Source organism: Podarcis filfolensis, assembly GCF_964270895.1.
Source record: "Podarcis filfolensis genome assembly, chromosome: 13".
Classification (NCBI taxonomy): domain Eukaryota; kingdom Metazoa; phylum Chordata; class Lepidosauria; order Squamata; family Lacertidae; genus Podarcis; species Podarcis filfolensis.
In genome coordinates, this window is record NC_139615.1 from 31,598,094 (window position 1) to 31,621,260 (window position 23,167).

The window sequence follows — 23,167 nt, forward strand, 5'->3', positions numbered from 1 at the left end:
GCAGTCTCTTGGGTATGCAGGGCCTGCAATTTGCTTCCTAAGCAGTCTGTGCTCTGAAGCCTAGTTTGTGTGTTCTTCTCCATCTTGGGGTGTGATACTGCCTGTGGGTGAATTCCTTTGTCTGAATTTGCTGCGTAACTATTTCTCGGGCATTGCCAGTGTATTTCAGGCAAGAGCTATGTTTTAGCATTTTTGGAAAAGTAGTGCAGACCAGCTTATCAGTCAGTACAGGCTTCTTTTAATTGGTTGAGGCATGGAAGGAAGCTCTCAGGTAGCCTAAATGCAGATCTGTAATCCTTGCCTCTTCAATGTAGAGGCTTTCGGAAAGAACGAGAGAACCTCTCCGAATGGGTGCAAATCATTTATTTCAGTTTTCTACACCCGAGGAATAATTGCTGAAGTAATCTTCCTTACCTTTTGGTATCTAACTTTACCAGAAAACGTAAAGATTAAGAATTAAACTACTTAATTAGCCGCTTAAAAAATAGAAATAACTGCAGTGTACTGGGAAGACAATTGGGGTTTTTTAAATCTTGCGGAGTCAGTTGGTACTTAGTAGTCTAAACCTTTTCTATTTTGTGAAAATGAGAAGTCCTGTTTTTAACAAGTCTTAGTTTAAAAAAACTTATTTCTAGCCTATTATATTAAAAAAACTCAAATAATTACTGGGAAAAGAAACCAGAGTGACCAAATGTCGGAGCCTACCTTTTCACGTGGAAAGCAGAGTGATGAAACCCTGATTTGCTTTATATCCTGCAGTTTTTTAATCTGGTCCTTGACTTAAATGAACACAAGTCAAAATATATTTGATCATGATACCCTCAGCTTTCTTTTTGTACAAGCATATTGCGTATAGGTGACAATAGTGGCTGACCTGTTTGTCAAAGCTGTCGGTAGGAAGAGGCAATAATTTATGCCCTAAGCATGCAAGAGTTTGAGCCTTTTCTGACCATTATCCATGCTTCACTGGTGGGTTGCCCGTATATTGAGAACCACAGCTGGCAAGAAAAACTGAAATTGTCAGTGTTGTAGTACACTGTTTTATTTTGGAAGCAAAATACTTTATTGCCAGGAAGCTTTGACACTTCCAGTCCTAATCATCTGTGTTTCTCTCTTCTCTCTCCCTATTTCCAGTCTGAAAGGCACTTTATTATGCAAGTAGTCTGTGAAGCAACACAGTGTCCGGATACAAGGGTAAGTTAAGTCCTAAACTGTTGTCAATAGTAACTGATAGTAGTTTTGGTCAGTGTTCAAAACTCCCACTGCTCTAGGTGCATTTTGCGACAGGGAATTTCATTAGCGTGAGCAGTTTCTGAGCTATGGACGCAGTACCACGCCTAAGATTTCAGATTAACACTGCAGAGTGGAAGGAAAGGAGGACCTTTTTCTGCCTCCCCACTTCTAGCTACTCTCTGAAGACTGGAGAAAAGACCCCTTTAAGAATATTAGGGGGGCGGGCAGGGGAAGGACTAGATCAGGTGAAAAATGAACATAATATTTTAGCTCCCGTTCATTCATTTTCAATTTTGTATTCTTGTTATAAAAAAGCGTGCCTAGACACTCCGTGGTTGCGCCCATAACCTAGGTTTAAGGTGCCATTTAACTCCTAGCTTTCATATCTCAGTTTCTAGCCCTGGTCCTGGTATTATGGAACTAGTCAGAGCATACTTTTTTCTCCAAAACGAGCATGAGAAATGTCTTTAAATAATCCTGTTTTTAATTGTCCTTTAATCAAGATAATCAATATATGTGGTGCTTTAGAGTTGTGTACACAAAACAAAAGGCATGTATCTGTCCCCAAGGAACTTGCAATCTAAATTGACAGTGGCGCAGAAAACCGAAGAATGGGGAAAGGACATCTGGGTAGGCAAAGTATGAATGTGAGCAAATCCCATTGTGCACCCTTAATATAGGTTGCAGTTGGAGATGTGGGTTAAAAGGCTTGGAGAGATTTGAGGAGGGGCTTGATGTGGTCTGAGCAATGGGAGAAACGAATGATATCAGCAGTGGCGTTTTGGGTAGAGGTGGGAGGGTTGATGCAGGCAGGTCAGAGAAAAGGAATGTAAAGGCAGGAGATGGCCAGAGCATGGACCACAGTTTTAGCCGAGGGGACTTCAAGAGGTGACATTTTTGCCATTCATCTGCAAGAAGCAATACGATTTAGCAACATAATTGAACAATTGGGGAGAGGAACACAAATGAGTTAAGTATAATGCTAGGGATGCAAAGCTTTGTTTCAGTTGCAAGCAAACATGATCTACACCTGCAGAGGTGATGCTTGCCAGTTGCTATCAAAGGTCTGTCTAGCCCATCATTCTGTTTCCAGCTGTGACAGCCAGATGCTGCTCAGAAGCTGGTAAGTAGGTGGAATAGCAGTGCTGCTATTTTGGCAGTGGCAGGTAATCCGGATCATTTTCAGCTCTGGCAGCTAATAAGTCATTGGTTCATACCTCTTGTGAATTGCGGTGTTGGGTTTTGCAGTTGGATCTCTCCTGAGTATATGTGGCTGCCTCATTACCACGATTGGCTGTCTGCTGGGAATGGGTCTGATTGTGAACCTTTGTCTATTCTCGTAACTTCAGTTATGGTGATTGTCCTAACAGACTGCGGATACGGAGGTCATGTGGCCCCATAATTATGCAGGCTGCAACCCTGCTGGTTCCAAGAGGCCACTGGAGGGGATGTGCTGCATTGAGCACTAGCACAAGACTCCTTGCCTTTGGTGAAAGCTTTTTGGTGCTTTGTCTGCAGCATTATTATGAAATATAAGGTGAATACATCTGATAATTCACCATAGGAACAAAATAAGCTATACTTGATCAAGTAATCTTTATATATATCTATAATATTTATTGTTTTCATTTTACAATATTTAAACATCTTCATTTTCACATTATTTTTGCTCATATGAGCTAGTCGACTTCTGCCCCTCCTGTCTCATGGTTACTTTAATTTTTATTTTGTCACTTTATTTTATTTTGTACTTCTTCCTGATTACGTTTCATCATTTCCGATTACAATTTTTTAAAGAATATGTAAAAAGGTATAATTTTCATCATTACAAGTCTTATTAAGTCAATCCTGCTAGCATTCTTAATTGTTTACTTGATCAAGTCATCTATCTTTAAGGCAGCTTCCAACAGGTCGCACACATAGGTTATCAAGTGGTTGTTACATGGTAGTATCCTTCCTGCCAAACAGTGAATTCTGCAGCTGGTTGGGAGTCTGGAGGAGGAAACTGGGAGTCATCAATTTCTCCTTGCCACTTGGCAGGATCACTAGCTTACCAAGAGATTCAATGCATCAAATCCTCAACGCGTTAAATTGTTGCTTGGCAAATGATTGTACTTATTTGTCCATAACCGAGTATGATTCACATGAGCATTTTGAAGTGATGCCCTGCGGCAATGTTCTTCCCCGGTGTTGTGACAAAGCAGTCTTGTGGGAAATCGTCCTGGGTACAAGACAAAGTAATCGTGTCTTGAAAAATGATAGAAAACAAGCATTTAAAGAGCTTGGCTGTGTAGGCATTCCATAAGAATGGGTGCTTTAGAGTAAGGCAGGTTGCCTTTCTTCCAAGCCTTTTCAGAATGCTGTGAGAAGAACCCTGGCAAAATGGCAAAGCTTGTGGCATTGCTGCTTTTAATGCACTGCAGTGATACTATGGTCGACTTCAATGGTTATTTTTCATAGCTAGGAAGGCTCACATTTTCATTACTATGACACTTACTAAAAATACCATAGGAAGGCTATTTCTCTGGTACAATGTGCAAAATGCTTTACATTCCTCCTTTTGTTCCAGTCTCCCAGTAGTTTTTTTCCCCATTTGGAATTGGGAAGCAGACCATGAATTGCTGCTTGGTCAACCAATGCAGTATTAACTGCAGATTTTTTGGGGATCCATGTTCCATTGCTTTAACTGGTGCAACAATAAGCTTTTTTTGCTTCCACAAAGCATCCATGGGGGTAATGGGTCCTGTCTTTTTATTTGCCTTTAGGTGCGAGTAGCTGCCTTACAGAACTTGGTGAAGATTATGTCCCTCTATTATCAGTACATGGAGACGTATATGGGTCCTGCACTTTTTGCTGTGAGTATTCAAGCCTGGGAATCAAGAACGGAAGTGTAGGTACTTACTGTAGGTGCATTGCTTTAGTAAAGCAGCAACAATGATCTCAAATGCCTTCTCTCTCTCTCTCTCTCTCTCTCTCTCTCTCTCTCTCTCTCTCTCCCCCTCCCTCTCCAAAGATCACAATTGAAGCTATGAAAAGTGACATTGATGAGGTAGCTCTACAAGGAATTGAGTTCTGGTCAAATGTCTGTGATGAAGAAATGGACCTCGCTATTGAGGCGTCAGAGGTGAGTGATCAGGGGGTGACAGTTCTAACTTTCTGTAGCAGCCTTCGGTCCATGATGAGACACCATGCACCACTCTGACTAAAGTGATGCGACGACCTATAACGCTGAGACCGAACTTTCCTAAGAGCAGGAGGTGCTATTAGCTTTGAAGGAGACAGGGCTTACCGTATGTCCTGCTTAAGAGGATATTGCTGGACCCAAAAATAAAGATAACCATTTGTAGTGCAGTGTTATACCTTAAAGTACAAGCAATAAGTGATCTACAAGTGTCCAATTGACACGTGATGGCGCATTGCAGCAACCCGGAAGTGGCCGGAAAGGGGGGCTTATGTTTGCCCCGCCAAAGTGCCCAAGAGTAAAGAATGTTACCCCTGCACAGATTGGTTGCCGCCTGCAAATACAAACAGAACAATACTTGCAGGGGGAAGGAGGTTTGGGGGAAGAGGGAGGGGGTAGGCTTTGGTAGTGCCTACTAGGAATATACTGCATGCAAATATTTCAAGGTGCAGATCCAGATGTCTGTGTGCTTGGTATCTTTGTGTCACCTGCTGAAGACTGCTTTTTTGTATGGTGCAAGAGTAAATAAGTCCTCTGACCCCTGAGCATTTTGGAGATGGGGGGCACCTATTCCTTCCAGTGTAGATTACACTTTAGCCACCAAGAGGATACACAAAGTCCTATTACATTGCCCCACCATCAAGATCCGTAGCACTGGAATATAATTGAATGTAGTGTGAGCATCTTGAGATTTTTAGTGATTTTCCTAGGATCACGTTAACACTTCTGGCCAGAATAGGCTCACTTATAGGGCATGATCAGATCATACATTTCCTTCCAAACTACAAGCAGCAACCAAGATTTGGTTTTGACTTACCACTTGTTCAGCGAAAATGATAAGCCCATGTCCAGACAACATGGCAACCCAGACTCTGGCTTGTTTTGTTTGTGAGGGGGGTGTGTAGCAGGTTTTCTTAGTTTTAAACAATGGTTTAATATGATATGTGAACTGGGCTTAGGTGATCTTCAGAGAGCCCAGGCGGTATTTAAAGTTTCAATTAAGCAAGCCAATTTCAAATGGATGATTGAAACTAATGGAAATGTGTGTGGGTTTTGTTTTTAGGCAGCAGAGCAAGGAAAGCCACCGGAGCATACCAGCAAATTCTATGCCAAGGGTGCACTTCAGTACCTTGTCCCAATTCTCACGCAGACACTGACCAAACAGGTAAGTGAGGGGTATGCCTGCGTCACTGTGCACTGTTAGTGTGGTTAAGGGCCTGTAGCAGCAGTTCTTGTAAGTTTGAAGGAACAGCGTTGGAATATATCCTGCTCCCCTGAAAATAATAGTGTGGTCTTAACAAAATAATGTTCCCCATTCTACAGAGGACTGCCTTTTCCTATGACTTGCTATTGTACAAGGTCTCTGAAATAGCCATGGCAGTCTTTGGTCTGTGGTGAGATTGCATTCACTCTACTCATCAGCAATGTCCCACCCCCTCTACTTGTTGCCATATAGAGGCTCAGAACTCTTGAGTGCTCTCCACTCCATCCAATAGGAGGCAGTCTCTTTGAATGAACATTCTGCTCAGGGCTGGACCAGGAGGTGTCTTGCGCTTCTCAAAAACTTTTTATTTCTAACAAACACATAAGTAATACTTCAGTTTTGTTGACCTGAAGCTGTCCCTTAGTATATGCTACTCTTTTATATTAAGCTGTTACATCTGAGTTTTTAATTAAAAACTACAAAATGGGAGATTCAGGAGGATTGTGTATAGGCAATGGGTCTTTTCGGTTCAAATTAAGCTTCTTCGTAGTATTAAAAATATTACTTGTACTGTATAGAGCAGTTACCACAAGAGTGCTCTGTTTATAAAGTAGCTTTCCAGGTTCTACTGGGAAAGTAGTCAACATTGCTTCATGTGTGTGGTAACCAACATTTTTTTTGCTTTGTGAAATTGACTCAGCCGTACCTTGGAAGTCGAACAGAATCCGTTCCAGAAGTCTGTTCGACTTCCAAACATTCGGAAACCCAAGCATGGCTTCTGATTGGCTGCAGGAAGCTCCTGCAGCCAATCAGGAGCCGCAGAAGCCCCGTTGGACATTTGGGTTTCAAAGAACGTTTGCAAACCAGAACACACACTCTAGGGTTTGCAGTGTTCAGGAGCCAAAATGTCCGAATACCAAGACGTTTGGGAGCCAAGGTACGACTGTAGTTTGCTTTGGCCTGGATTCTCAGTTCTACCTACTAGTTTCAAAAATGTCATGCCTGCTTACGTAGTCGAACAGAGATTGATTTCGGTGTTGTCCCTTTCACCTTAGGATGAGAATGACGATGATGATGACTGGAACCCCTGCAAAGCTGCCGGGGTCTGCCTCATGCTCCTGGCCACTTGTTGTGAAGATGACATTGTTCCTCATGTTCTGCCCTTCATCAAAGAGCACATAAAAAACCCAGACTGGCGATATAGAGATGCTGCAGTCATGGCATTTGGATGCATTCTGGAAGGACCAGAGCCCAACCAGCTCAAACCCCTTGTTATTCAGGTAAGATGTTGCAGTAGTGCGGGGGGAGGGGGGGCTTGAACTTTGGAGCCACAAGGGCATACATAGTATTGGCATTGGCTTGTCCATTTGTCCAGTTGCTTAGATTTGACTAGAAAACATCTCACTGCACTCTGTGAAGTAGGATATACATAGGGGCCATATGTGGTCCTTGGTCACCAGTAAAAATGTGATGTGTTTTTTAAAAAAGCATTTTATTACAATGAAACAACAATCTTACAAATGCATTCTGAAATAACCCATAAAAGACCAAATCATAGCAATATAAACCAAACACATTTGTCACGGGTGGCATAATAAAAAAAAGAATCAGCATAACAATTCAATAGACCTTGGCTCTTGTATATGAGACGTCAACAAACAGCAAGACAATTTGCTTCAGATTCCCTTTAATTACCAGATGTGCCTTCTTTCTGAGGAACATGAATAAGCTACACATTGTGTGCATTTCTGTGTAGATCATGAGTCATGTCTGACAGTAGGAAATACTGTATGGACTTTCTTTATTTTTGGTAGAAAAGGTGGTAATGTTTGTTGCCCTGAGACTGTAGAAATGAGGGAATAGTACACTGGTGTGTCACCGGCCAGAGGGACAAGAGCCACAGGGAAGTTTTATATCCCTCCCCAAAAAGAATACCATGGCAAGATGAGCTATTGGCCAGAGAAGAACAGCTTGTTCCCTTACCCCCGCAAGATCAGAAAGAATGTCCCTTCACCAACTATCTAAAAGGCATTAAATAAATATAAAATAAAGAGTATTGACTTCTTAATTATCCATTTCTCTTCCAGGCTATGCCTACCCTAATAGAATTAATGAAGGACCCCAGTGTAGTAGTAAGAGATACAACTGCATGGACTGTGGGTCGGATCTGCGAGCTGCTCCCGGAAGCAGCCATAAACGATATTTACCTCGCTCCACTGTTGCAGTGTCTAATTGAAGGCTTGGGTGCAGAGCCTAGAGTGGCCTCCAATGTATGCTGGGTAAGACAGAATCCTTTTTCTGTGGTGAGGCTTCATCAGAAGAAAACGACTAGTATTTGGGAAGCAGCAGCTGTGCGGAGTCAAAGTGGTGGGGTTGCATTGCTTTTATTGGTGCAATATTGGGAAGTGACTTTGTGTTTAGGTTTTGTACAATGCACACCTGGTTCAGCCAGTGGGGCAGGAAACCACTTAGAACTTGTGCTGATTCTAAGTTGTGGTGACTACTGTTTTAATTTGATTTTATATAATGGGGATAAGGGAAGCAAAGGAGAGGTGCATGGAGTCAGATTCAAATGAAAACGATTGTCTGCTAGCGGAACATGCTTTCCTGAAACAGTGTGCTCCTTCTAAGCTGTTGACATCTGCTGTCTTTCAGGCTTTCTCTAGTTTGGCAGAAGCTGCTTATGAAGCTGCTGACGTGGCTGATGATCAGGAGGAGCCTGCAACGTACTGCTTATCCTCATCATTTGAACTAATAGTTCAGAAACTATTAGAGACCACTGACAGGTAATGAAGCCTGTAGGCTGTGAGCCGTTGCCCTTCTGTAAAAAGGTAAAGGGACCCCTGACCATTAGGTCCAGTCATGACCAACTCTGGGGTTGCGGCGCTCATCTCGCTTTATTGGCCAAGGGAGCCGGCGTACAGCTTCTGGGTCATGTGGCCAGCATGACTAAGCTGCTTCTGGCGAACCAGAGCAGCGCACGGAAATGCCGTTTACATTCCCGCCAGAGCGGTACCTATTTATCTACTTGCATTTTGACGTGCTTTCGAACTGCTAGGTTGGCAGGAGCAGGGACTAAGCAATGGGAGCTCACTCCGTGGTGGGGATTTGAACCGCTGACCTTCTGATCAGCAAGTCCTAGGCTCTGCGGTTTACCCCACAGCTTCAAACTCCTTAGATATTTCTGTTGAGAAGGTAGGCCTAGTAAAACCTGGTTAAGGCAAAATATCAGTAAACTTCCATAGAGGTTGAACCATATGCATCCACATGAGTGCAGGAAAAGCACAGAATGCAGCTTCCTAAAAAGAAGTTGGCGTTCATACACACACACGTGCATATACATAAAATGCACATTGTTGCACAGTTATGCACAATGCCGTGTGCACAGTGTATTCAGAATTTCAGAAGTCAGAGTGACTGAATAAGTTTCTGCTGCATCCCTCTCAGGCTCTTTGCCCTTACATATGACTAGCAGAAGCAGCAGGGTTTTCTGTAAAATAATAAAATATGCAGAATCATATGAAATCATGCAAGTTTGTTTAACATGCATTGATTGTGCAGGTTGCAAAATTCCTTTTCTCTCATAGAAAATGGGATATCCTGGTACAGAAATGGTACAGAATGGGATATCCTGGTTACAGCTGTGGTTTTCTTAGCATAGGGTGTGGGCAGCCCTAGGCATAGGCGCCTTGAAGCTTGAGTTTTATAATGTCACAGTTCCAAAAGGGAACTTTACTTCAGGCAGAGAGGAAAGGTAGCTAACTTCTCTTAAGTACTAGAGCAAATTTGGATTGCAAAATTACCGTATTTTTTGCACCATAACACTCACTTTTTTCCTCCTAGAAAGTAAGGGGAAATGTCTGTGCGTGTTATGGAAGGAATGCCTACGGGTGGCATGCCTACGGATTTTCCTCCTCTAAAAACTACGTGCGTGTTATGGTTGGGTGCGTGTTATAGAGCGAAAAATACGGTATATAAACTAAAGCAAGTCAAAGCATTTGGTTAGTTGGCTGTGCACTGTCTCAGACTTGGCAACCTTTCATTGTATGCCAACCTGAGATCTTGTGCATATCTACCCCTTAATATGGTCTTTTAAAATCCCTTGTCTTGCCCATTTATGCAATGTACAGCAGCTTTTGCCAACTTTGTGCCCTCCATATGTTTTTGGACTGCCACTCTCATCACACCCTGCAACCTGAAAGTACTTTATGGGCTTTCAGCCTATTTCTGGATTGAGCTATGATCCTGCTTTATACTTTATAATTGGCTGAGTTGACTGCTTAAATGTTCCCGGCCATGGCCCCCCCCCCCCCAGCCACTGGATTGGCTGGCTGGCGATGATGTGGCCGGGATCCCCCGGGCAACACGGGGGAAGTCCCCCGGAGGAGAGGGGGTGACTACGCAGTCCACTGCAACTCCTCCCCACAGGTAAGTGGAGCAGACTTTCTGAAATAGCTCTGTTGTCGTGGAAGTGAGGATAAAAGCACTCTGGCCACCCCTGCCAGGCAGTGGTACCTGTGCCAACAAGAAGAGCCCCTTTTTCCTAAAAGACCCTTATGGCAAAGGAAAGATTGAGCATGGCCAGACTGCCCAATTAACCACATTTGTTGCCTGCTTGGCTCTTCCCATTTCTTTTAGTTTGATCTGCCTTTAATGGTGTTGCTATCCACATTTCAGTTATGCCGGTAGAGAGGCGGACAAAAGTTAAATCATGCCATGATGGTTAGCATTTAACTTGAATTGTGTTCTCTAGGTGGTTAAAAGCAATCTTTTTCTTTCTACTTCAGGCCTGATGGACACCAGAATAACCTAAGGAGTGCTGCTTATGAAGCTCTGATGGAAATAGTGAAAAACAGTGCCAAGGACTGTTACCCTGCTGTTCAGAAGACAACTTTAGTCATTATGGAACGGCTACAGCAAGTGCTCCAAATGGAGGTTAGCTGGATGGCAAAAAAGTGTTGATGTGTGCCCCAACAGATGAGTAGTGCCGAATGGAGTAGTAATATAACTTTGCAGTGATAGTGGAGGTAGTTCTTTGTGTCTTCTTACATGCTTTCTATCATTTCCTGCAAAGTTCACCTATCAATTTTGGGGGAGGGGGCTTAGTATGTACAAAGACTGGAATATAAGAGCCACTTGCTACCTGCAGTGGGATTTCAAAGTGTGCATATTTTGTAAGCTGCCTTGAGAATTCTTTTAACTTTGGAAAGGCAGCATGCAAATAAATGATTGGTTGATTCAGGTTATTTTTCCCCTGATTTAAATGTGTTTATCTCCCTCTAATCACAGTATTGGCATGTAAACATAGGCTTTCACCTAACATAATCATAAGAGACCAGAGTTTGTTCTGGTTATAGAATTATTGATGCACTGTGGTATTCCTAATTATGATATCTGGATATATGTCTTCTTTTCAGTCCCATATCCAGAGCACGTCTGATAGAATCCAGTTCAATGATCTGCAGTCTTTGCTGTGTGCCACTTTACAGGTAAAAACTTGTTCTTAAATTTATATGCAGCGTGAGGACATACAAAAGTACTTAGCGTGAGGGCTAGTGAGGAGAGATCAAGGGAAAACAGATACGAGTTGGGATTTTTCACAAGTGTCTCCAGGAATACTTCTGTAACTCAAACGTGAGATTTTTTCTTTTCTTTTGAAGTTGTGAATAAGAAGGCTGCCTAGAAATATCTTAACAGGGGGTATGGAACACAGTATGTTTCTTTTGGGGGGGTGCCCCTTGTCCAAATATCAGCTCATCACTTAATTGAAAGGGTGTCTTCAGGAAGGATGGTGAGGCAGTAGAAGATTAATACCGGAGGGCACTGAGGTAGCTGACATGGTGCCCTACAGATTTTTATGGACTACAACTTCCATCATCCTCACCATTGGCCAGATTGCTGGGGTTGTTGGGAGTTGGAGTCCAGCAACATCTAGAGGGTACCACAATAGGGGCGACCTATTAAAGCTAGCACATTTCCCATCATTCTTCCTGCTGCAGAGTTGTATTTTAAGGTCGGATATAAGCCAGCCAGGACCTACTCCTAGTCTAAAATGAATTGGCCAGAGAAAGCCTCTGCAGTGAAGGAACAGGAAAGTACCAGTTTGAAAACTCCGGATACTGGATCCTCTTCATTACATGCCTTTTCTGTGGTGGCTCCCCATTTGTGGAATGCTCTCCCCAGAGTGGCTCACCTGGTTCCATCATTGCATTTCTTTAGGTGCCAAGCAAAAGCATCCAACTTAACCCAGGCCTTCATCCGTTAAACAATCTGTGGTCTTTTAAATGGGATGGGGGGAGGACTGTTGTTATGAATTTTTCTGCGGTTGTTTTATTGTATTTTATTGTTATGCTATGTAAAATATGTTTTTAATGCTGAACACTACCTTGAAATCTTCAGATAGAGAGTGGTATATAAATTGAATTTAAATTTTTTAATATATATTTTTACACATAGATAAACTCAATCTGCAGAGTTCATGGCTGTTCACCTCTGGGTGTGTGTGGGGGTGTATATAGGATTGGAGGAAGGGCTGATATCTGGGGAGAAAATCTGATCTGAGAGCCTCTGTCTAAGTTCTCCTTTTCTCACCAAAATCCCAGAATGTCCTTCGCAAAGTGCAGCACCAAGATGCTTTGCAGATCTCAGATGTGGTGATGGCATCTCTCTTGAGGATGTTCCAAAGCACAGCAGGGTCAGGAGGTGTCCAAGAAGATGCCCTCATGGCTGTCAGCACCTTGGTAGAAGGTCAGTGCTTTATTCTGTTCAGGGGGCGTCTTTGGAGGGAATAATTCTTCAGTATATAAACCAAGGTCTGCAGGTGCATGTTCAATGGCCATGAAGCTCTCAGAATGCTGATGTAATGCTCCAAAAACCAATCTCACGTCTGGCATTTCTCGCTATATTTGGGGTAGGAAAGTGGAGGATGGGGGAGCCATGGCCACGGAGAGAACTGCTGGAGGTCGTACCAGGAATCAGTGGTACTTTAATTGGTTGGATTGCTGCCTGGACCATCAAGCTGTAGTAGTCAGTAGCCTGGTGTTGTGGAACTTCTTTCCTGCCTATGTCATCTTTTATCAAGAGAAGGAAGTGTTTGCTTGGAAAAAGTAAACTTCTGATGAGAATGAGGACAATATGAAAGGATGGATGTGGAGCGTGGGATCTCTGTTAAGGCAGAATAGAACTTGTAGGGAGGGGGTAAAATGGCTCTTTTCAGGAAGCGATTAAGCAAACCATTCACCTTTTAGTGACTCCTGGGGTGGCGTAGTCAAGTTTGCCTGCTGCTTTAGTATATAGTAATTGCATAATAGGACTTAGTTTTAGGGCCTCACTTGGCAGCCAGCCAGAGTTTGTGGCTGCTGCCAGTGCTTCCCTTCTGCAGAGGTGGGGACTGCAGGGTCTCATCTCTGACCGTGCTAGACTTCAGAGCTGTTTGGAAGCAAAGTGAGTTTTTGCTACTTTGGAGGACCTCAACTCCACTTCCATCGCAGGTATGAGCCTTCCACCTTTCTTCTGTATCTGAGGAAGCCTGTGTAGCTCATTTGCAGCCATTCTGCGCTTTGGAGGTGCCTTGGAATTCTAGAAACGAGGTCAAACACAAGTTTATCACCTTCCACATGCTGCTAAGTTTTCATCAGCTTTTTTTGTCCTCTGTTGGGAGCTACCTTTTATGGCTTCACATATTCCTTACGGAGAGAGGCAGACCTCTATCTTGACTTCTGTTTTGTTTTTCTATTCACATGGCTAACAACAAATTGCACACAGCAGTTATGACTAAAGAAAAAACAAGACCCGCCATTAAATTTAATACATAACGTTGTGTATTTCTTAAAGCTCCTTGCCCCATACTAACAATGCTTGTAAGGGATACTCCTATGTAAAAAAATAGCTAAAGCTGCTATGCTGTACACAGCTGCCTGGGAGTAAGTTCAATTAAATACTGTGAGATTGGCTTCTGAGCAGACATGCATATAATTGCCCTATCACTGTTTGAGGTGTGGAGAGTTTTATTAGACAGTTACCTGTTCAGAAAGCTTTTTCCAGTGGTTATGCCACCCTGATAACCTGAAGAGCAGGATAGCATTTTGATGCACACTGTCAAAGTGAAGAAATGGCTTTAAACTAGTTTGAGATGAATAAGGAATTTGTTTCAGAAGAGGTTGGTATCTGTAATGCCCAACTTTTATTCTATCATTGAGTAGCTTTCTGTTGCTTGATTTGTTGCATACTGAAGAGTAGATCCAGTTATGTTAGTTTTCTGGACTTCCCCCCCCCCCCTGATGCCTATATATCAAAAGTGAGAAACCTCTGACCTGTAGACAGGATGTGGCCCATGGCATCTTGGCATCCAGCCCCACAACCTGCCATTCTCCAGCACCTGCATTAGCTAGGTAGAAAAATTTCCATGGAAAAATAAAAGTATTGAGTGGATCACAGTGAGTCCTCACCACCATTCCTCCTCTTCCTTCTGACACTTCTAATAACCACATAGTAGATGAGAAATGATTCATCCTAAAGTTTAGACTGCAACAGTTGATCGTCTTTTTGTGTGCCTTTCATACCACATTTTTTTAAAAGAAAGAGCATTGTTGCTATGGCTGTTCATTTGTCTTTTGGAGATGGCTGAAAAAGAACAAGAAATAGTGCACGCATAAATAAGAAACCTAGGTGGATTAGATGTGGGTTCTGGGTATAAAACATCTGGGTTCAAATCTCACTTGGCTTGGGGCACTAACACAGCCTTTGGACTAGCAGGGGCCTCTTTTTCCATGCCCTCCTTTTTTGTTTGGAAACTAGTTATGTCTTGAAGTCTCCATTGACACTTGTGTTCACACAGCTGGCACCAGAGCAGTTTCCAACTGTGTTTTGGATGTACTGCTCAGCACAGTTGTTTCTGAGATGCAAAGGAATGGTGGAATGACCATGTGCCCAGGCAGAGAAGCACACAAGCCTGTGATGCGCTGACTCCCAGTTTCCTTGCCATCTGCAGCAAGCCTCAGTGTGACCTTGAAATCAGTTCTCATCCTTGGTTCTCTTGTCAGAAGAGAGGAGGACTGGGTGAAGGGGAGGTCTTATGGGGCGCTTTTTAGACCAGCAGATTCTAGCTACTGTAAAAGTAGATGAGCCATCCAGATAAGTATAGATGCAATATCAAAGTAGCCTCAATTCTCTGTATCATTAACAACAATGTGTTATTGACACGTGGATTCAGTATATCAGAGGTTGGGAGCCTGGGGCTCACAGATTCTGTTGGATTTGGTTCTCATCATTCCCATCAAACATGGCCAATGGTCAGGGATGATGGGAGCTGTAGTCTAGCGACATGTAGAGGGCAAACGTGGAGATTGTGGTCTTCAGGGCCTTAATTTTAGATGCCCTAACTGTTTCTTGTCTCCCCCACCTTCTCCATAGTTTTGGGAGGAGAATTTCTCAAGTACATGGATGCCTTCAAACCTTTCCTGAGCATTGGGTTGAAGAACTACGCTGAATACCAGGTAAGGCTCTGGTCACTCACAGAACATTTTGGTTTTCTTGGGTTTAGTTGGCCTGCATGGTGTGAGATTTGGAACACATAGGCTGCCCTAGGAAAGGAGGTGGGGAGCCACCAGCCCAAAGGTCAGATGTTGCCTCATTTGGAAACTTATTTGCTGCTCAGTCTCCCCTGTACCCCATGCCACAATTAGACTTCAGAAAACCTGCCTACTCCAATAAGAGTCTGGTGGGGAGTTACTTTTAGAGAGCAAGAGGGAATGAAATGTGTGGAGCTGAGATTTTCACTCAGTATCATCTAGGTAGTATTGTCTAGACCAGCAAGAAGTTCATGCAGTTATTTCAGGTGCATGGAAGAAGTTACTGATCAGAACAATAAACAGATGTTACCTGAACAGGTTGCTTGTTTTAACAATATAATTCTGAGGCTATAGAAACCTGAAAGGTACTTTGTCTCTTTCCCAATTGCTCTTCCTTGCTGATTCCAGTTGCCTTGAAATCCTACTGTCAATTAGGTGCAGCTCCTCACCAATGCTCTAGAGGGCCCCAGGGTATAATTTGGTGAAAAGATTCTATGGGCTTCTGTGCGTTTTAAATAGTGCTAAAGCTCAGAAGAGGAATCAACCTCCATAGAAAGCAACAGCTTCTCATCAGGAGCACAGTCCTGCTACATGATATTAGCTTATTAGTCAAAAATTGCATGCCATAGGAGCACACTTACCCTGGATTAGCAAAGGTGCAGAATTATTGGTAGTGTGGTGGGCAGGCAAAGACACTTGATTATAGTACCACAGCAGGTGGCTATCCTGTGGCCCTCCAGACAGGGCTAGATGACAAGGCCCTGTATTCCCCAGCCAGAATGGGTACTGGTGAGGGCTGATGGGAGCTGTAGTCCAACAACCTCTATGTTACTAGGGAAGACGAAAAGACCCCCCCCCCATTTAGATCTGTAACAATAATATAAAGCCACACACAGATCATCATAATCATCAGCTTGTCTGAATCCCACATTTCCATGATAATACTCTAAATTAAAACTAAATTGGAATATGCCAGGAAAACTTTGGATAGTTTTCAGGGACCATATTTAGAGAATGAGCACAGGAAGGGAACCTGATATTGCAGAACCCCCTACAACATCCACAGCTACTGGATAGGAGGTGCGTTCCAGAGAGCCCCCATAGCGCTGCATGTCCAGATTGAAAGCTTAAGCATAAATTGCTACAAATATGGTTTAAAATTCAGCATAGGGTACTGCAAACGGAGATACCTGCTTAGAAGTTGCTGGATTCGTAGAGCACTGTCTAAGGGCATCGAGTTCCAAAGTCCTGGAAATATTTGCTAGGCTAGGGAAAAGGGGTGGGATATGGTGAATTGGAAACTGATTTGATTAGAGGGTTTATTTGATAGATGAATGTAGCTCACTAGTAATTCAGTTTGGTGTTGACAGTTCAGGGAAGGGCATTGCTCCTAGCAAGTATTTGGCACTACAAACTGATTCCCAAGTATTGCTTCTTTCCCAGCCAGCAAACCAGCTTGCCTCCTTCCCGCTCCTTGTAACTCTGCATAAAACAGTTAGCAAAAGCTATGACTCTTCCAGGCGCGTCACACTTGAGCCGTTGCCTGCCTTGCTGGCTTTATTTAGCCTTTTTAATAGGGCACGGGTATAATGATCAGCACTAGAGGGGGGTGAAAGTGACTCACGGATTGGGTGGGTGTAATGCCTTTCTCTTCTCTCCACAGGTCTGTTTGGCTGCAGTGGGCCTTGTGGGTGACTTGTGCCGGGCTCTGCAGTCCAACATCCTGCCTTTTTGTGACGAAGTTATGCAGCTGCTTTTAGAAAACTTGGGGGTGAGTGCCTCCTCCTAGTTAGCTGTTTGAACAAGGAGGCTGGCAGAAATGATCTAGAAATGAGGAAAAAAAGGCTTCTAAATAGAAATCCCTAATATGCTGGAAGACTAACAGATGTAAACATTAAGTAGCTATGCTGGCTAGGTTTTTGGGCAAAAGAGACACTTCTAGGCAAGAAGCTTTTGCCTTGCATGAGTTTTCTTGATTGATCTCAGTGTGCTCATGGAGTTTTATTCTTCCTCACCCTTCCCGATGCTTACATACTGTGAGGGTCAAAAGTCACCATTACAAAAGAAGACTCTAATCCAGCGATGGATATTTCTACAGTGACTGGGGATATTTTGCCAAATACTTTGCCAAAACTGGAAAGGCAAAGGGCAAGATACATGAATAAAGCTTGTGTAACACCTGGGTCTTTTTATCTTTTCACAAAAGTTAACACATCTTGATAAATTAAAAATAAATAAATCTGCCTCTCCTGCAGCTCAGGATCACAATCCTATGTACTCTTCCTGGGGGACATAGTCCCATTGAACCTCAACTTATTTCTGAGTAAACATACAAACAATCTTAACTTGGTTAAAACTGGAATAAGCTTTCAGTACTTTCAGGATAGAGTATAATAGAGATGCAAAATGTTTTCACACTTAATATAATTGCTCAAGGTTTTCACTCACACTATGAATAAAATAGCTCCTTGTCCTTACAGAACGAAAATGTGCATCGATCTGTGAAGCCCCAGATTCTCTCGGTGTTTGGTGACATTGTTCTTGCAATTGGAGGGGAATTTAAGAAATACTTAGAAGTTGTACTGAATACCCTACAACAGGCTTCTCAAGCCCAAGTTGATAAGGTAAGGCCTGGAAATCTGGGCTGCTGTGCAGATGTGTTGCACTGTCATAACCACCCCAGACTGATTGCTGCTGTGCTTTTTTTTGCCTTAGTCTGACTATGACATGGTGGATTACCTGAATGAACTGCGAGAGGGCTGTCTTGAAGCCTACACAGGAATCATCCAAGGGCTGAAAGGAGATCAAGAGAATGTGCATCGTGAGTATTTAAAGTTGGGCGAACAATTTCAACATCTTTAATTTAACCAACTTGCATGTGGCTCTTGTGAAGTGTAATGTGGGTGAGAAGACACTCTGTCCAAATCTCTAAATTGCCTTGTTCTTATCTCAAGGGCTCTCAGAGGAGTTGTAGTATATTGTCTTAATTGCCACACCTGTGAGTAGGCTGTTGAATATGTTTTTGTGAATGGAAAAGCTGACCAGGAGATCTGAAAGTTGGACAGAGTCAACAGATGACTTTTGGGCTAGTTTCTTAAAAGGGCTACGTTCCATTATTCTTACAAAGCCGTTAGTCTTAAATATTACACACTGAAGGGCTGCAGAAGAGGCAATCCCACCCTGAGATCTGTTGCCTTGGGTCACTCACCTGTGCCTCCTACTTGCTGTGCTCTGGGACCGTTGACTGCTGCCTCCTGTGGCTGCAATACAATTACACCAGTGTCGGTTTTCAAGAAGAAAGGCTGCTCCATGTTGACCGAAATAGCAGCAAATGTGGATGCTCACCATGTGTGTGCTGGCCACTTAACATGGAGTGTGTAGTCACTTAAAAGAAATATTGTTCTTGGAGCCAGCAGTCGTGAGTGAGGTGTTGTGTGTGTGTTGGGGAGGGGAGAGTATTGTGGGTTTCATTTGGACCATAGGTTGTCTGTGGTGGATCTGGGTGCTTAAAGAACAGTTTAAATATCAGCAAGCAAAAAATAGCTGTGCAGCCAGCCAATAAAACTAAATGCTGCTTTCTTTTCAGCGGATGTGATGCTGGTGCAGCCCAGAGTAGAATTCATCTTGTCGTTCATTGACCATATTGCCACAGATGAAGATCACACAGATGGGGTTGTAGCCTGCGCGACTGGGCTCATAGGGTAAATGCCGACAACTTACTTGTGCTTTGGGAAGTGGGGAATTTGGAAGTACCACACTGAACCTCAGGCGCCCCCTGTGAATCACATTTACCATAAAGGCAAAATGAGGTATTTTAAGCATGGAGCCTCCACCACCAAAATAAACTTTCACAAGCGTTGGCTTAAGTTTTACATGGTGCAGCGTTAAGGGACTTTACAGTAAGTATGGGTAGTTTGTAAGCACACCTTTAAATTTGCAATTGATGTGGAATAGGATGACCAGTTCACTGAATGTGAACTCATTTTGCAAAGACAGTCTTTAGACATCAGCCGTCTGAGCCAAACTGGTGGTTGTGGTACCTTGCTCGAGTGATGTTGTCCTTCAATGATATTCTGACTCATAGCTATACTTGAGTTGGCTTAACAATAGTATAAGAACATAAATAAGCAAAGACTTCTTAAAAAACAACAACACTGAAACCCCAGCAGAAAAGCAGCAATATCTGCAGCAACATCCTAAGTCTCCAAAAGTATTTTCTGTTGAGCTTGGCCATGCTTAAATTGCCATATTTCTACAGGGAGGTTATTTCATAGTTCTGGGTAACTGCAGCAAGGGCCTGTCCATAGCAGTCCGTATGTGTGCTCTCCCCCCTTTTCTCTGTGGAACAGAAAGTTATAAACTCAGAAATGGCAGCTAACTTGAGATAAAGGCTAGGAGGAGCCTCATTCAGCTTACACATTAATAAAGAGATTTCTATTTGTACCCTTGTTTGTTTCCCGTAGGGATTTGTGCACAGCATTTGGGAAAGATGTCCTCAAGTTGGTAGAAGCTAGGCCCATGATACACGAACTGCTAACTGAAGGAAGGAGATCAAAGACGAACAAAACAAAAACGCTTGCTACCTGGGCCACTAAAGAGCTGAGAAAACTGAAGAATCAAGCTTGGTAAAGAAGCTATTTCTGTTCCTCAAAGCAGCTTCACCTACATAGTTTTTGTTAGAGAAGTGGGGACTGATGTCGGCCTCAGGACTTTAAGCCTTCAGTACAGATCAGTTTCTTTCATCTGGTGTTTTTCCACCACTTGCTGAAAAATTCCGTCAGCCTGGAAGCCCATCAGAATGAATTGTGGAAAATAATCAAACTTTAGTAATTTAGATGGGACGTGGGTGGCTCTGTGGTCTAAACCACTGAGCCTAGGACTTGCCGATCGGAAGGTCAGTGGTTCGAATCCCCGCGATGGGGTGAGCTCCCGTTGCACGGTCCCAGCTCCTGCCAACCTAGCAGTTCAAAACCATGTCAAAGTGCAAGTAGATAAATAGGTACCACTCCGGCGAGAAGGTAAATGGCGTTTCCGTGTGCTGCTCTGGTTTCGCCAGAATTAGCTTAGTCATGCTGGCCACATGACCCAGAAAAACTGTCTGTGGACAAACGTCTGCTCCCTCGGCTTGTAAAGCGAGATGAGTGCTGCAACCCCAGTGTCGTTCGTGACTGGACTTAACTGTCAGGGGTTCTTTACCTTTACCTTTTTATGGAGTCTCTCAGTCCTGGGCATACAGTGCTGTAGATTGTATAGCTTAGTGGAAGTGGAATTGGGTGCTATAGTGCAGCATGTCATAAGCTGCACATCCTTAGTTTAAACCTCGATATGTGTGAGCTTGGGAGCTTTCAAACTGTGTTTTGAAAACCCTAGAAGTCATTAGAAACCTATCAGGGGTTTCTCAATGAGAAGATCAATGAAACTGGAAAGTTGAAGATAGCTTTTCTTCTACTACTTACTTTTTTATTAAATTTATATCCTGCCCTTCTTCCCAAAGGATTCTCCTACTGATTCCCTCCCCATCCACTCCCAGTTTACATGAAGCAGTGGTGAAGACCAGTATAAGCTGAGTGTGAAGCTTACAAAACATTCCAGAATTTGAGTGGCCTTTTCCCTCTGACAATATCCCTTCTCTTACAGATCTGTTACCATTGGGATGACACCTGAGACCCCCACTGGATAATCTCCAATCTATTGAGAAAACAAACCCAACCCGGAAGTGAGGAGTGTGCACGGATGCTGAGTGTTTGGGAATGAGAGGATGAGTGAGTGAGAGGCTTAAAACACACCACGGTGAAAATCCAGCCACGGCAAACGGCAGCAGCGCTGTTAATGGAGCTAATCACTGACTTGCGTAGCAACGAAACCTTGTCATCGCTTGCCTCCAGGAAGTGGAAAATGATTGGTTTCCATACTTCAATGCGGTCTCTTCTGACAAGAGACAAAGGACTAACTTCTGTGTCTTGTCGCCAGTGAAGAGGGAGACGAATTAGTCTGGAGAGAGAGAGAGAGAGAGAGAGGAAAGCTAGCTTCAGGGTCAATTCCGAGTGCTCATATAATAAGGTCTGGCTTTCGTTGCTGGAAAGAGGAGGCGGTGGGAACCCCAGCTCACCTTTCGGGAGGGGAGTTTTTGGCCACTTGTCAGTGCACGAGAGAGCACGAGAGAAACGGGACGGGTGAAGGATTTTCTTTCAAGAGTGAGTGTGTGTGAATGAGGCGATATCTACATTCTCAACTTTTAAGTCATTGCAGTTAATCTTTCCCAAAAAAAATAAGAGAAATACTGAAGAGGTTAGCAGTTGCATTTCATAAAACTAACAAAGTTCAGTCTACTTGAAGCGGCAGAAGAGTAAGAGTTTGAGGGGGGGAGGGGGGGAAGAGATGTTGCTCCGTAATAGGGCTTCTTTAGAGAAACGCTGGTGGGATGTTCAAAGCTCCCGTCGTGACACTTTTTCACGATCTTGTTTCATTAAAAAGCGCCTTTCCTTCCTTAATTTTGTTCAACTGTGAATGTAGAAACCAAGGGGGCAGGGTGGGGGGAGGCGGGGAGGGTGTCCAGAAAAAAAAAGCTCTCACGTATTAGTAGAGAGATTAGGATCCAATTCTCCAAATGGGATGCAAGGCTTTAAAACAAAACAACTATGCTAAAAAAAATTGGCAACGTCAAAAACCCAAAGGGACACAGCCCCTCTCTTGGCGTGAACAAAGTAGCCCGAACCACACACAACTGTGCCAAAGAGTTAAAAAAAAAAGGAAACAAAAGTCCAAATGAGAAAAAGAAACCTTCAGGAAATATTTTGGATTGCAAAAAATGAGGATGAAATTCAAATGTTCAAACAAAGCAAAAAGATAAAAGTACGATTTGGAAACCTCTTGGCCTATTGGTTCTCTTTATTTGATTCTGAATATGGTATTAGTCTTGCTGCACTTCAAAAAGGAAAAATTTATATAAATATATATATACTGACTTGAGCTTACACAGGATGGCACTTGTAAAAGGTTATATTTTTCCACTGCAGTTAAAGATTAATAAAATGGTGTCAAACATTCCCCCAGTACTACTTTTTTTTCTATTGGTCTTTCCAGTAAACAGGAGATCCATGTTACTTCATTATTATTATTTTTTAACAAAAGAGAGCAGTTCAGATATGGGCAGCTATGTTCTAGGTGTACCAGTTTAAATTCTATAGTTCTATAACATTTAAAACAATTTCTTAAAGGAAGGGGGAGAGGCAGCTGTTCTATAGCTGTTTAGGATTCCTAGACAAAGGTTGAAGGGGGGATAAGACGCACCTGCTTCTAACTATGCAGCTATTGATGCTTAGGGGCTTTTAAAAGATGGGTGCTTTTTAAGCTTGCCTTGTCAGGAAATCTAATGCCTTGCAAGAAGCATTTCTTTTTTAAAAAACAAAAAAATACCCTTCCTCATCCACTCCCATCCCTTCTCCGGCTCCACACTTCCCCAGGCTCGTCCTGGGATCCTCTTCAGTTGCCCATCCTCAATGGAAAGCAAGCATGCCAGTTTCTTGTACAGGGTATCTGACGCGTGCCTTCCAGTGCCAGGTTCAGAATTGCAGCCCCCACTGCTGACTTCTCGAACCAGTGTACAAAAAGAGACCAGGTGATGACTAAGCAGGAAGCTCCAGCATGAGTCTGAAAGATGGGCTTTTGAGAAACCTGGGTCCACCTTATCGTAATGCCTTTTTTTCCTTTGGGGGACACCCACGAAACGAAAGCCATTCCTGAATTTGGGGAGATGGGTGTGTGAAGGGGAGATCTGATCATTCCTCAGTGCTACTGAACTCTGTCCAGTGTTGGCTGTTCAGCTGTAGGCTGCAGGTAAATAAAGTACACTGAGTTAGTAGTGGAAACCAAAAAAAGCGTGTCTTACTTTTTTTTCTCTGTCTTCCTGCCCTTCAGTGTTTAAAACGGCAGAGGCTGGAGCTACAACCAGACTCTGTTTTAAAGAAAACCTTCTGAGCT

At 43.2% G+C, this 23,167-nt stretch overlaps 1 protein-coding gene across 3 annotated transcripts in view; it reads left to right on the plus strand.

Moving 5' to 3' along the window:
• The window catches only part of KPNB1 (karyopherin subunit beta 1), a gene marked incomplete at its 3' end in the record, with an annotated part of 32,574 nt that extends 10,340 nt beyond the window's left edge, over positions 1-22,234 (plus strand). For 2 of the 3 annotated variants that reach the window (XM_083582693.1, XM_083582694.1), the window contains 17 exons: positions 1,135-1,194; positions 3,999-4,088; positions 4,247-4,357; positions 5,478-5,579; positions 6,674-6,898; positions 7,706-7,897; positions 8,274-8,404; positions 10,406-10,553; positions 11,036-11,107; positions 12,221-12,365; positions 15,030-15,112; positions 16,851-16,958; positions 17,668-17,811; positions 17,903-18,008; positions 18,774-18,888; positions 19,651-19,812; positions 20,825-22,234. In XM_083582693.1, coding sequence (XP_083438819.1) covers positions 1,135-1,194; positions 3,999-4,088; positions 4,247-4,357; positions 5,478-5,579; positions 6,674-6,898; positions 7,706-7,897; positions 8,274-8,404; positions 10,406-10,553; positions 11,036-11,107; positions 12,221-12,365; positions 15,030-15,112; positions 16,851-16,958; positions 17,668-17,811; positions 17,903-18,008; positions 18,774-18,888; positions 19,651-19,812; position 20,825 — 1,995 coding nt within the window. Of the gene's footprint in view, positions 1-1,134; positions 1,195-3,998; positions 4,089-4,246; positions 4,358-5,477; positions 5,580-6,673; positions 6,899-7,705; positions 7,898-8,273; positions 8,405-10,405; positions 10,554-11,035; positions 11,108-12,220; positions 12,366-15,029; positions 15,113-16,850; positions 16,959-17,667; positions 17,812-17,902; positions 18,009-18,773; positions 18,889-19,650; positions 19,817-20,824 lie in introns of those variants that run through there. The other variant, XM_083582692.1, reaches the window with a different exon arrangement.
• Positions 22,235-23,167: the final 933 nt, after the last annotated feature.